The 12,050-nt window shown below is 43.5% G+C and overlaps 1 protein-coding gene across 13 annotated transcripts in view; it reads right to left on the bottom strand.

Moving 5' to 3' along the window:
* Positions 1-6,221, bottom strand: part of SLC4A7 (solute carrier family 4 member 7) — a 94,123-nt gene extending 87,902 nt beyond the window's left edge. For 9 of the 13 annotated variants that reach the window (XR_014226721.1, XR_014226722.1, XR_014226723.1 and 6 more), the window contains exon 1: positions 6,050-6,220. Coding sequence is in view for 10 of the 13 variants with exons in the window: in XM_082288481.1 (XP_082144607.1) it covers positions 6,050-6,097 (48 nt within the window). In the remaining 3 variants the exon portion in view is untranslated. Of the gene's footprint in view, positions 1-6,049 lie in introns of all 13 variants that reach the window. The other 4 variants (XM_082288484.1, XM_082288478.1, XM_082288482.1 and 1 more) reach the window with 2 other exon arrangements.
* Positions 6,222-12,050: the final 5,829 nt, after the last annotated feature.

A 12,050-nucleotide genomic window follows, 5' to 3' on the forward strand; every position in this document is an offset into this window, starting at 1 on the left:
TTAAAAATATTCTGGTATTTCAGGATACTATCTTAGCACTAGTGCCAAGGAAGTAAGACCAGATACCTTGCAGCACAACATCAACTTATGAAAAATATCAGTATTCATTCTGTATAAATCATAGAAAACTTAAACTTCCAGTTAGTTTGAATCAGAAAAAAAACCAAACAAACAACCAACAACAAAACCCCTGAGCTATAAGAAATCTCAAAATCTCTCACAGTAGGATTCTGGGAAAGAAGATGATTCACCTATACTTCACAAAGTGAGAGTTCAAATGAAGATGTGAATAAGGTCCTCCTCTTCAAGTTGGCGTTGTGTTAATCTAAAATCATCTTCAAAGGAGAAGACAGAAGAGTGGGGGAAAGGGAAGGTCTAGGTGGTACATTACTAAGGTTATAATGCAGGGGCAGAGTCAAACTGAAAAAAAAACTTTTAGAAAAGAGGATGCTGAAGGAAGATACAAGATAATACAAGGAATACAGCACTGGGAATGCTTCTGCTAAAACGGGACTTGCTAGAATTAATAAGCCAGGGGTATTTCAAGGTTATGAAGCACTCCAGCAGTACTGAAATAAGACAACTGGTGCCAGTATATCCAAACAGGACAACCATTTCATTACATAGCTTTGAGTCATTTTAGTTTAAGGGACTGGAGGAGGAAAAACAAAATCTCACAAGAGCATCCAGACTGTCAGATAATACCACTATGGATCAATATTCCGAAAAGTTACTTCAGACAACACAAGGTGTACAAAGGCTATACAGCTCTACCCATGTGACACTGGACCATTTACACAGACAACTGTAATTCCCATAAAGAACAAGCATTCACTTTTTTTCCACATTTATAAAAATGGAATAGCCTTCCTGCTCTACAGTCCTGGCACTGTTATTGGAAGAATAAAACACTTAGTCTTCTCTGTAAGTAAAGAAATTATAAAAAAACCTGTAAGCCATCCTCTAAAGACAAAATGACTGAAAACACTATAAGAAACAAAGTTTTCCAAACTGAGGTAAATAGGCACACTGATACATAACTAAAATGGCTCCATCTACTGGTTAAAATGTACATTTTCTAAGTTATGACACTAGTGCAGAGAATTTAATTCCCAGTGAAACAAGGAACTCTGAGGACGCCACACACAAACAAACACAAGACTCTTAGACAGAAAATCCCTTCTAATAACTGTTGTGATATGCTGGCAAGGTAGATTTGGGACATTTTAAACACATGTTGGTCTTTTTAAAAATAAAATAATATTTTCATCTGGTAATTTTGCAAATGTAAATTTAGAAGTGCAAATATTTAAGAATACTGTAAGATCATCTGTCAAAGCATCAAAATTCTCATTTTACCATTCAAACTTTTTCTGATCTACAGGGTTAAGTAATATTTGGTGCTCATCTCTGTGTCTTTATTTACAAAACACTCATTTGAATTTCACTATTCACATCACTATTTCAAAACATTACCTGGACATCTATCTTCATTTAAGTGAAAAGTTTAGGGACACATCAGACTTTATCATTCCAGAATGCACTACACCAAAAGCATGACAATATTCTTTGGAGACCTTCTCCAGCTAAGTTCGAGTACACTCAAAGTCATACTCTGGTCTTTTATCTACCACTAGTTATAGAGCAGTTCTATTTACTAAACACTACTGCTGCTTCAGGGCCACTAAAGGTCCTGTGCAACAGATATCTTTGCATAAAGGGCATCAATATTCAAAGGCACACAACAAATTTGGTCACCTGCAGAAGCGGATCAATAACATGGATGTAAACCAACAACTACTCAATTTGGTACACCTCGAGCTTCTTCTGGACAGAAAACAGAACTACTACAATGAAGTAATGAAAGCTCTCAAATAACACAACAATATTTTGACAGCTATGGTAACTTTTCAAGAACTCAGAAAGACTGCCAGATATACACTTAACAGCTTACACAGGCCCACAACACAGTGCAAGCTGTACAAGGTACGCACCGTACCCAAACAGCACAACACAGAAAAGCAGCTTGTCTCTACAAAGTCACAGCTTCAAGTCTGCAAGGCTGGCAAGCCAGTACAATTCTATCTGATCAGGGCTATTTAGCTAGGGCACTGCCACACAGCTGTAACTGTATTGCTTTAACTTGTGCAGAGCATTTGTTCAGCCAGATGCCACAAACTTGTGGGGGAGGAGAGTTTCCTGCACAGTCCTCAATTATGCAGTACAAACATACCCTCAGTTACCCTTGTCCAGCCATAAAGAGAAAACATCAGTTCAAGCTTACTATGTTAGTAGGAAAAAAAATTTATATGCACAGCATAATATTCTTCAGAGACCTGTCGTTTGACTTAACATCACAGAAGCCCCATCTTAAATAAGATGACAGAAGAGGACAGTGACTGTAACCCACCTGATCATGTGCATGCACAGCTGTTAAAAAAAAATTAAAAAGCTGTAGCCAACCATGTAGCCACTTCAGAAAAAGCACTGTGACACTATAAGGCAGACCGCAGTACTTTACTGGTTTGATTAGGAAAGCCAGAAGGAGATCCCTAGAAATATGCCCTTCTCCAACAGAGCCACTTTCAGTTCTATCATCATCTACAGTAGAATTAATGATAAAAGCAGATGTGTTTCATTGAAAGAAGACACAAACAAATCCATTACTTAAGTATACTGCATTGTCTACAACTTTGTGAATGTTTTGATATACATGAAGTAGTATCAAATACTAACAAATAAAGTTTCCATCTACTTTAAGATAACAAAGTATTTTGAAAATATTACCTGCAAAACATCTAGAGACACAACTGCAATACACATTCCTTTAAATACTACTTACAGCTGCTGCAAAGAAGCCCACCAAACTATGTGGTAATGAACACCATAATGACAAAACCTAGAAGCTAGAACGAAGATCATTCATATGCAGTATCAAGCGTTTTTAATACCATAAGTGTAACTGTCAAACTCACCACTGTATAGAAAACAAACTACCACGTCCCACCCCTATTTTATAAAATGCAACAAGAATTACCGTAAGTAGCTGTTGAGGGAAGAGGAAAAACAAGACAAGCATACAACTCCTCCTCCTCCCTACACAACCTCCAGCTGTTTTCAAATCAGATTTCCTGAGGCTGCTGCTCATCCATTTACTAACCTCAATGTATCTGTCTTCCAACACTCGTCCAACCTCCCCTTAAGTTCATACTGTATATATTGTATAGCAAATATACCTGTGAATCCCTACACTGAATTTCTTTTGTTTGTTTTGAACTTAGCATCTAAGTCTGATTTGACAGAGTGCCTCCTCTTCCATGTTCACCTACTTTCTCCACAGGAGTGTTATACAGCCTTACCATATCACTGTTCCATCATCTGTACTAGGCTGACAAGTCCTAGACTGTTGAATTCTTTGAACTAATTCATCTTTGAACTAATTCATATCTTCTTGTTCTTCAGTTAACCTTTCCCAATAATAATGCATCTTTTCTAAGGTGAGGGGCAGAAAAGCTAACAGTATGTAAGGTATTAAAGAACTATGGATTTATGCAGTTACATATCTTTTTGCTATTGTACTCTCTAGTCATCCCAGATGCTCTGATCATCAGTTGCTTTCTGACTGTAATAACTATCAGGCATTTGTTTCACCTCACCCTTCCAACTTTCATGTACATATTGCTACACCAAAGTCCTTAACACTTACTCATTCTCTTCTGTAAGACTGCACCTAAAATACAAAACAAGCAAGGTTAAAGGATTTTTTTGTATTTTTGATTAACTAAATGGGAGGGGGAGGGGGCAGCATATGACTGACAGAAGTGCTTCTTCATAAGAGGCACCAGATCTTAACCCATTACATATCCAATACTCTTATGAACATAGAAACAACACTGGAGGAAGGAAGAAAAGGAATTTTTAGGGAGTCCTTTGTTTGACTACACTTCTGTATTTTCAAGCCACAGCAGTGAAGTTCTCAGACTTAATCTGCACTTTTTTACAAAGTCCTTTCATCTTATTGAGATGTTTATTTCTGAAAAAGTTACCCACATGTAAACAGTTTCAGCAAGCTTTGCTAACAGGAAGGTAGCCTATACTATCAAGAAACACATGATTAGAAAAATTAAGTCAAGATCTATTGTCAAAAATACTCATACTTTGGATTAAGTAGCTCTCTTGTATATAAAATTACACCTCTTGCATATGAAACCCACAACAACTCCAATACTGCTATACTATGTAATTGCCCAAAGTTCAGCATGTTCGGTCTTTTCTGTAAGCCATTTACTTCATGTGTTTTCCCCAGAAATTCCTTTTTTCTAGCTCCTACCAACTCTTCTGCCCTCTCACTTTTCTATCCATTTCAACTCACCTGGAATTACCTCCCAAATACACTTTGGCACCAAGGCCAGGTATTGCTGTTGCAAGGAAACCAACCTGGACCACTCCACTGAGCACCTCTGTTCAAAACACCTGTGTCAAAAATGACCATGAAATAATACAGCAGGAGTTTGTCCCAAAAAACTCAAATTAATTTGTGTTACAACAGAACCTAAATGACTGCTGCCAGACCTGACAAATGTGCTCAGGGCACACTGACTGTCATGACATCTGAAGTACTCTTCTCATTTGGATTCACCTGAGGGAAACCGTTACCATCTTCCACTTCAATCCCACACTTGAAGCCCAAAGTTTTTGCAACTCCCTCCACACAGCCTAGCATTTCTTTACTATATGGGAATATTCTCCTGCCAGCTAAGAAGATATAACTCATACAGAGAGGGGCAAGGTACTTTTAACATTAATTAAATCTATCAAGCAGTCTGCTCTTACACAGAATCTACCTTGAACGAGTTAATATGAATTGGGAATACACCTTTTTTTAATGGCAGCAACAAGGTGGAGAAATGGTCTAGGGCACACCTGCAAAGCCTTTGGAGGTGAGCACAATCGTTTTCTGAAGTCAACAAAAACTGTAACATTTGCAAAATTCATGGCCCTTTGAACCACTAAGTTATCAATGCTACTGTTATAACAAAGGAAAAACACACTGAACATACTGATGTCACAGGAAGCGAGCACTTCATCAGACTGCCAATTTTATCAAATGTGACTCAAGTCTCTCCTTGAAGAGTAACGGAAAGATGATGAAAACTCATGTGTTTTCAGTGTTATTTCTCTGTCCGTCACACATTCTTTGTGCTACAAGCTACACATCCCTCCTCTTCAGGCACTGAAGACAAATCCCTGTGCGACACCTTTTTGGAAAAGGCCCTGAAGGAGAACATCAGATTAAGAGCTCAGAGGCTCATTAACAAAATCCAGACCTTGAGTCATCTGAAGGGAGGGGAAATTACAAACGTAGAACCACATGTATTTTTCAGCAGCACAGGAAGGCAACACATGCCTGCTCCACTGAGCCACCCGGCCCGAGAAGGAAATGAACCCAAGCTCCGCAGTTTTACCCATCTCCCCCCCACCAACACTCCCACTCCCCAGGACAGGAAAAGCGCCGGGGAACCGTGCCCACCACCCAACCCGACCCCGCCGCCGTGCAACACGAGGACAAGGGGAAGCTCGCCACTTGCCATGTGTGCGCACTTCTCCCTCGCCCAGGAACTCGTCAGCCGGCGGGGCAGGGAGAAAGGCGAGGCCAGGGGCGGCCGCGCCGCCCACCGCCGCCGGCACAAGCCCTGCGGGGCTCTCACAAAGGAACGGGGGGGGTGCACGGGGCAGCCGCGGCCGCCGAGCACACGGAGCCCGCGGCCGAACAAAAGGCTCCGGCCCCGCCGCCGCCCCCCGGGGATGGCGGGGGGAGGGACACGGCCGCGCGCACGCGGCCGGCACGCGGGCACACCGGGCGAGAGGGGCCGGGACCCCCGGCCCAGCGGGACCCGCCGCCGAGGTCTGGGGAGCCACAGGAGGGGCCCCGCTGTGCCCCTCGTTCCCCGGCAGGAGGGCAGCGGGACGGCCCCGGGCAGGACGCGGGGCAGCGCCGTCCCGCGGCGGCCCCTTTGTGCGCCCCCCACCGCACCGCAGCCCCCGTTACCGTGGTGAGCAACGGTCTCATCTGCTCGCCCGCCCGCTCCTCTTCCATCGCGGCCCCGCCGAGATCGCCCGGGAGACAGAGCGACACAGAAGGGCGCGGAGCGGCAGACGAACGGCGAGCTGGAACCGGACGCGGGGGCTGCGCTGCCTGGCGGAGGCGGGCGGCGCCGGTGCCCTCGGGACGGGGCGGCCGCGACTGCTCCGCCGCGCCGGGGGCTGAGCCCGGACCGCCTCGGCGGCGCGCCCGCTGCCCCCGCCCCGCGCCGCCGGCCGGGCCAATGGGAGCAGCGCAGCGCGGCCGCGGCCCCGCCCGCCGCCGGCGGAGGTGGAGCAGCGCGGGGCGCGGGGGCGGCGCGGGCGGTCCCACGCGGAGCCGCGTGGCGGGCTCGGCTCCCCGCGCCTCAGCCGCTGCCCGCGCCGGGAGCGCCGTCGGACTCAAGGGATCGGCGCCCGGCGGGAGCGGCGCCCCGCGCCCGGGAGGGCGGAGAGCTCCCACCGCTGCCGGTGACTACCTTTGCCTTTCTTTCCTTTTATTTTTTTTCTTTCTTCTTTTCTTTGACACCCTTCGCACTTGCTGGTAACTTCTGCCGCGCTTGTACCACGCAGACTGAAATTTTCCGTGCCAGGTGTCTGCCTCAGGCTGATTTTTTTTTTCTTTTTTTTTTTTCTTTTGGAAAAAAGTAACGAAAATAATTCAGTCATTTCCAAAAATAATGTTATTTGCCCTTGCATAAATAGTCCAACAATCCTTTATTCAAAAGGCTGGGGGAGTGGGAGGGAACAGTGTCAAGGTTGTACTTTTGGCTGCCCCTGTAAAGCTTTGCTGCAGTGAAAGTTTTCAGAAAGAAACAGCTGTTAACACGTGTCTAGTAGAGCTAACTTTTCCTTGCCTGCCTCCGTAAAAGTTACACCCTCCTTAGGCTCATTCAATTGTAAAACACCTTGTGCTGATGGGAGTGAACATCCACATACAGCAGGTGCACCATCCCTTCATGCTTCCTGTTCTTGACTACATGCTCACATTGCCCTGGGGATTCTCCTTCTAACTATGCCCACTACACTTTAGGGGGAATTGCATACTGTGGCTCCTTTTTCCACCCTGACACTCTGCCTGGCCTGAGGAGAAAAGTCTTTATTTGCCCACAGCTTCCAGACTGAGCTGTCACTGAAGCTCTAACATAAACACAGGGAGTTGATGGGTACCAGCAGGGCAGAGAGGCCACACATGTGCAATATAGCCAGTTCTCTGGATCACTTTTGGGATACTTTGGGCTTAGCATTTATTTGTTACCAACAGTGAACTCTGAATGGCTGGCAAGTGTCAGGAAGAAAATAGCAGTGACTTCACTGCGACAGGGCCAGTCCCAGTTTGACTTCTGAAAGCAGCAAAAAGTCTAGAGTCACTTGATGAGAGGCACAGAGATCAGACCAGGATCACAGGAGATGAGTGTAAAAGTGAAGGCAGGGTGAATGACACAGATACAGCATGGTCAAGACAAATCAAGGCAAGGGGATCAAGATTGGACTGGGTCTCAAACAAGCCCTCTCAAATGGAGACAAGAAGAGCTTCTGGTCTTATCAGCAGTTTTGGAAGCAGCACACGAAAGGAATGCGTGCATCAACAAATCCCATGCTGAAATAAGAACACTATAAAAGGAGGCTCTGCAGAGCCTGCGGACAAAAATATAAACCTGGCTGTGGAGGCAAAGCAGGCCTCTGGCACTGCCTACCAGCAGGAGGCTTAGCACAGCCTCAGAGACCTGCTTGCTTTGGAGGCTGGCCACAGAAGAGTGAATGGCTCCGGACCTTTGCCTGAGCCTGGCAGGAAGAGCTGATTGGTGACCACTAACCCATTCTGTGCTTTTCAGGAAAGGCGCTGGCAGAGCCAGAACAGTCTGCAAACGAAATCAGTTCCCTATTTCTCTGAACAGAAGCAAATGCCCTGGAGGGAATAGCAGGTGCACACACTGTGGGATGGCACTGGGCAGACGCAATCCTTGCAATCCTGGCCAGAGCTCCTGACCCATACAACCTGGAGGGAGCTTTCAAATGCAAGATTTGGCATGGGCCTATACCAAGTCACTAAAACCTGCACTTTGAGGAATGCATCATTAGTGTAAACTACACCTGCCTAATTGTACTGAGAAGATGGTATCAGGCAAGCTATGTGGATCTGATTGAAGAGGGACCAGTCTTAACACGTTCTTCAGTCAAAGATTATGACCCGGTCAGGTCTCAGATGAGTTTTAACAGATAATAAAGCACTGTGCACAACCACCACAAAATAATAACCTTGATATAAAGGGCCTTTATACCTGCAGTATAACTGTGACCTATTCTGTCCTTTACTCTTCCAGGAACAGTACTGGCAGAGTTTCAGCCTAGATAAACCATTGAAAATGGCCTTGTACAAAACAGCATGGGTATAATAGGGATGGATTATAACTTCAGGTCCCACATAATTGGTGCTAAATATGTCTTGGGAGGCAGATTGCAGTGGTCCTCCATTGATATTGCGATGAACACAACCCATCTTCACAAGCACAGAACTTCTTCATTCTCTGGGGACTCAGCCCAGAGAACAGTAATATCTAAAACAGGACTTCCCGTAATGTGCAGTGAACTGCAGTATTTAGTGAGGTTTCTCAGGGGACAGGAGATGAAGGGTTAGAGTGAGAAAAATGTTTGGTCCATCAAAAAGGAGCCTACTGACATGAATGCCAGTTAGGTTTTGGCATAAAAGGATGTTCCTTTCCCCTTGATCTCTGAGGAAGGATCTCTGTCAAGATCTTCTAGCACTTTTGTCACTGCAATCAGTGAATGCCCAATGGACAAATCAAGGTTCAGTAGGGCAATAGGGCCCAGCATTCCTTCACCTTGCTTCCTTTGGCACTCTGCTGAAAACAACATCTCCAGGTGAACACACAGTCATTTGCTGAGCTGAAAAACTCCAAAAAATTTGTTTGGTCACTGCGTTCCATCTGGTCACCATATGTATAACTATAGCAGAAAAGGCCAACCTAGCTTCCCCATGCCATGCTGCCTGAGTGAAAAGAAAGTGATGCCACTGTTCACAACAAGTTGACCAGAACTTCAAAACATTCAAAACTACCAAACCTCCTAGAAGTCATTATCAAAATAGAAGTAGGTCAGCTTTGTGCGTATGAATATAAGTACAACTGTCACTGACACACTACATTACATATGAAAGGAGAGGGGTAGGGCTTGTGGGGCACTGAAAAGATGGACCATCAGTATCTTTAATGAGATAGTGTAACCGGTCCATTAAGAGTGGCCTGATGGTGCTTTTTCTCCACTCATCTTCCTCCCTTTCCTTCCCCACCCCTCCCTAAACACATTCTTGAACATAGATGGAAGAGGCAGAAATTGTTGGATAAGCCAGATCTCTGATCAGGAAATTGCCTGTCTCCTGTTTCATTAGGACAGCGCCATCAGAGTCAGCTTTACACTTCATTCTCCTGCTGTTTAATTTCTTGCCAACTACCAGGCACTTAAAGGTCTCAAAGAAAGGAAGTTAGAGCCTGACAAGAGCACCTTCCACCCAGCCTGACACCAGCATCAGATCCACTCCAGTCATCAGGTGCTCTGGCAAGTAGGACTTCTGATAGGAAGTTACCACAGACTTCACAAACAGGATGAAAAGATGATGTTTGATGGGATAACTGGAACAGCCACTACTTCTACCAAAGTAGATTCTTTCTCAAGGCTTTTATCTATTAATACTGGCTGTTCTTACAGCGTGACACAATATTACTAACAAAAACATAATCAGCTTTAATGGTGCAGAGTACCTGGTGCAGGGAATCACAAGAGGAGGTTGTTTTAGCAGCAGTAGCACCCCTAAGAATGGCAAAGGAGGAAAATGCTAGGAGTCAGTATTCCATGGTCCTTGTAACCTTTTCCTTCCAGACTAAGCAGAAATCATTTCCATGACTAGGACGGAGTTTCAGGCTGAGGAGACATCAATACAAAAATGAAAGGAAGAGCTGAGGGGAGAAGAAAATGAGGGGCCTGGCCCCTCTTTCTCTTTAGAGCATCTGATGCTGGCAGAAGCAAACAAATTCAAGAAATTGCATGATGAGGAGAGGGAAGCAGTATGCAAACAACCAGCTCCTATAACTCCAGTAGAACAAAGAACATTTAATTAGAGGAACAAAAGCCAAACAAAAGGAGTAAGGGCAAAAAGACACAAATATTAGTGCAAACAATCACAGGTACAGAAGGAGACAGGCAAGAGAAACACCTGGGTAGGTGGAGAAGACTGGCTGCAAGCAAAGAAGTGGAGTAAACTTGGGGAGAAAGATGCTGATTTCTTGGGGATCAAAAAGGTAAGTATCAGATGTTAAACAGGGTGTGAGGGGAAGAAGGGTGAGGAAACAAACACAAATTAGAGCTACAAAAGGAGAAAGAGGAATTCTGACCTAATACTCTTAAAGAGAAGGGTCTAGGGAAGGAAGATTCTCTGCTAGGAGGAGTATAGGAGAACATGGAAGAGTCTCAGGACCCCTGCCAAGGTAATTTTTATATCACAATTTTAAAAATGAAACTTTCTCCTATGTGCTCCACTAAACAGTGCATTCTTTACACTCTGAGTACCTGTTTGCCAGGTTCAGACTGAAAAAAAGCCAAAGATATTTGCAGAGAAAGCCAGATGATGTTACATTTTGAGGACAAGTGTCATACAATACTTGGCATGTAAAAAAATTACCAGTTGAGGCATCTAAAATTGGATACTGAAGATCAGTTGAAACTTGACATTGTTTGACTATCTGCGAGAAGATAAATCCCCTTTCCCATGCTTGTGAAAGCTATGATGAAAGTCAGTGCTTATGAAAGAAACAGATATATAAACCTATTAGTAAAAAGCTAAAAAGAAAAAAGTCACTCCAGTGCAGTAAATAATAAATAAATGCATCCTAAGTCTGCGCAATTAAAATAAAACACCTAGAAGTTGTTCATTAAGTAAATGCTGTCATATTTTCTGTGATGAATGCAGTATGTGTGATCTTGTAAAAAAAATAATAAAACCCAAAAGACCTGAAACAATTGTGTAAATGAAGACCATCTCATAAGGCACATGAACGACAGGGTTAAATCAAAACTAAGATTTAACCTGCACATTCTAGCAGATCCTTAACTAAGATTTACAAATGTTGAGTGCTCATCTCTGCACAGTTTGTGGGTATAATATTAAATGCCAAAATGTGACTAAATATATATTGTAAATTCATATGGTCAAGGATCAAAGTTGTTCTTGTTTCTTTCCAGGAGATTTAGTGTACTGTGGTTTTAAAATGCTTATGAAGAAATAATAACAGGCCTGATGAGTTCATAATCTAAAGCTAAGAAAAGCAGACTTGAGAACAAGTGCAGCATGTTTGAGGTGTACCAAAATTACCAAATTCCAAAGCTGACGAGTAATCAATCTCCTAAAACAATCTCTTTTGTGATTGTGCTCAAAAGAGATTTCAGTATAAACAAAACAATGATGTCACCATCATTACAGTCACTAGCTTGAATGAGTACAGGTTCAGATGAGTAAAGTAGATTTGAAAGGTATATAGCAAGTCAAGACAGGGCTACTTAATGAATAAAATCACTTCCAGTTAATTTTCTCTCCTCAATTCTCCTTTTAAAAGATCAATTGTCTGACAGTTTCTTTTTTTCTTCCATGTAAAGAAAGAAGACACATTTTAAATCAGATGTGTGTTTGAACTGTTACATAGCTCAAAACCAAGTTTTAGTCTAGGGAAATTTATTTCACCTTGTCTTTAAAAAAAAAAAAAAGAAAAAATCTGCTGCTTAATAGTTTTCTGGTACATACCTTTGACAGAAGGAAAATATTTACTAACTTCAGTGTATAGAACCAGGCCATTTTAGAAGGCATGGTCAGATAGCATGAAAGGTCTCTAACAAACTACCAAATGTCTTGACTGTGTGTCCATCTGTTACTATTTATCCCTCCTTAGTACCTACATGGT

Source organism: Coloeus monedula (assembly GCF_965178545.1).
Source record: "Coloeus monedula genome assembly, chromosome: 1".
NCBI classification, from domain to species: domain Eukaryota; kingdom Metazoa; phylum Chordata; class Aves; order Passeriformes; family Corvidae; genus Coloeus; species Coloeus monedula.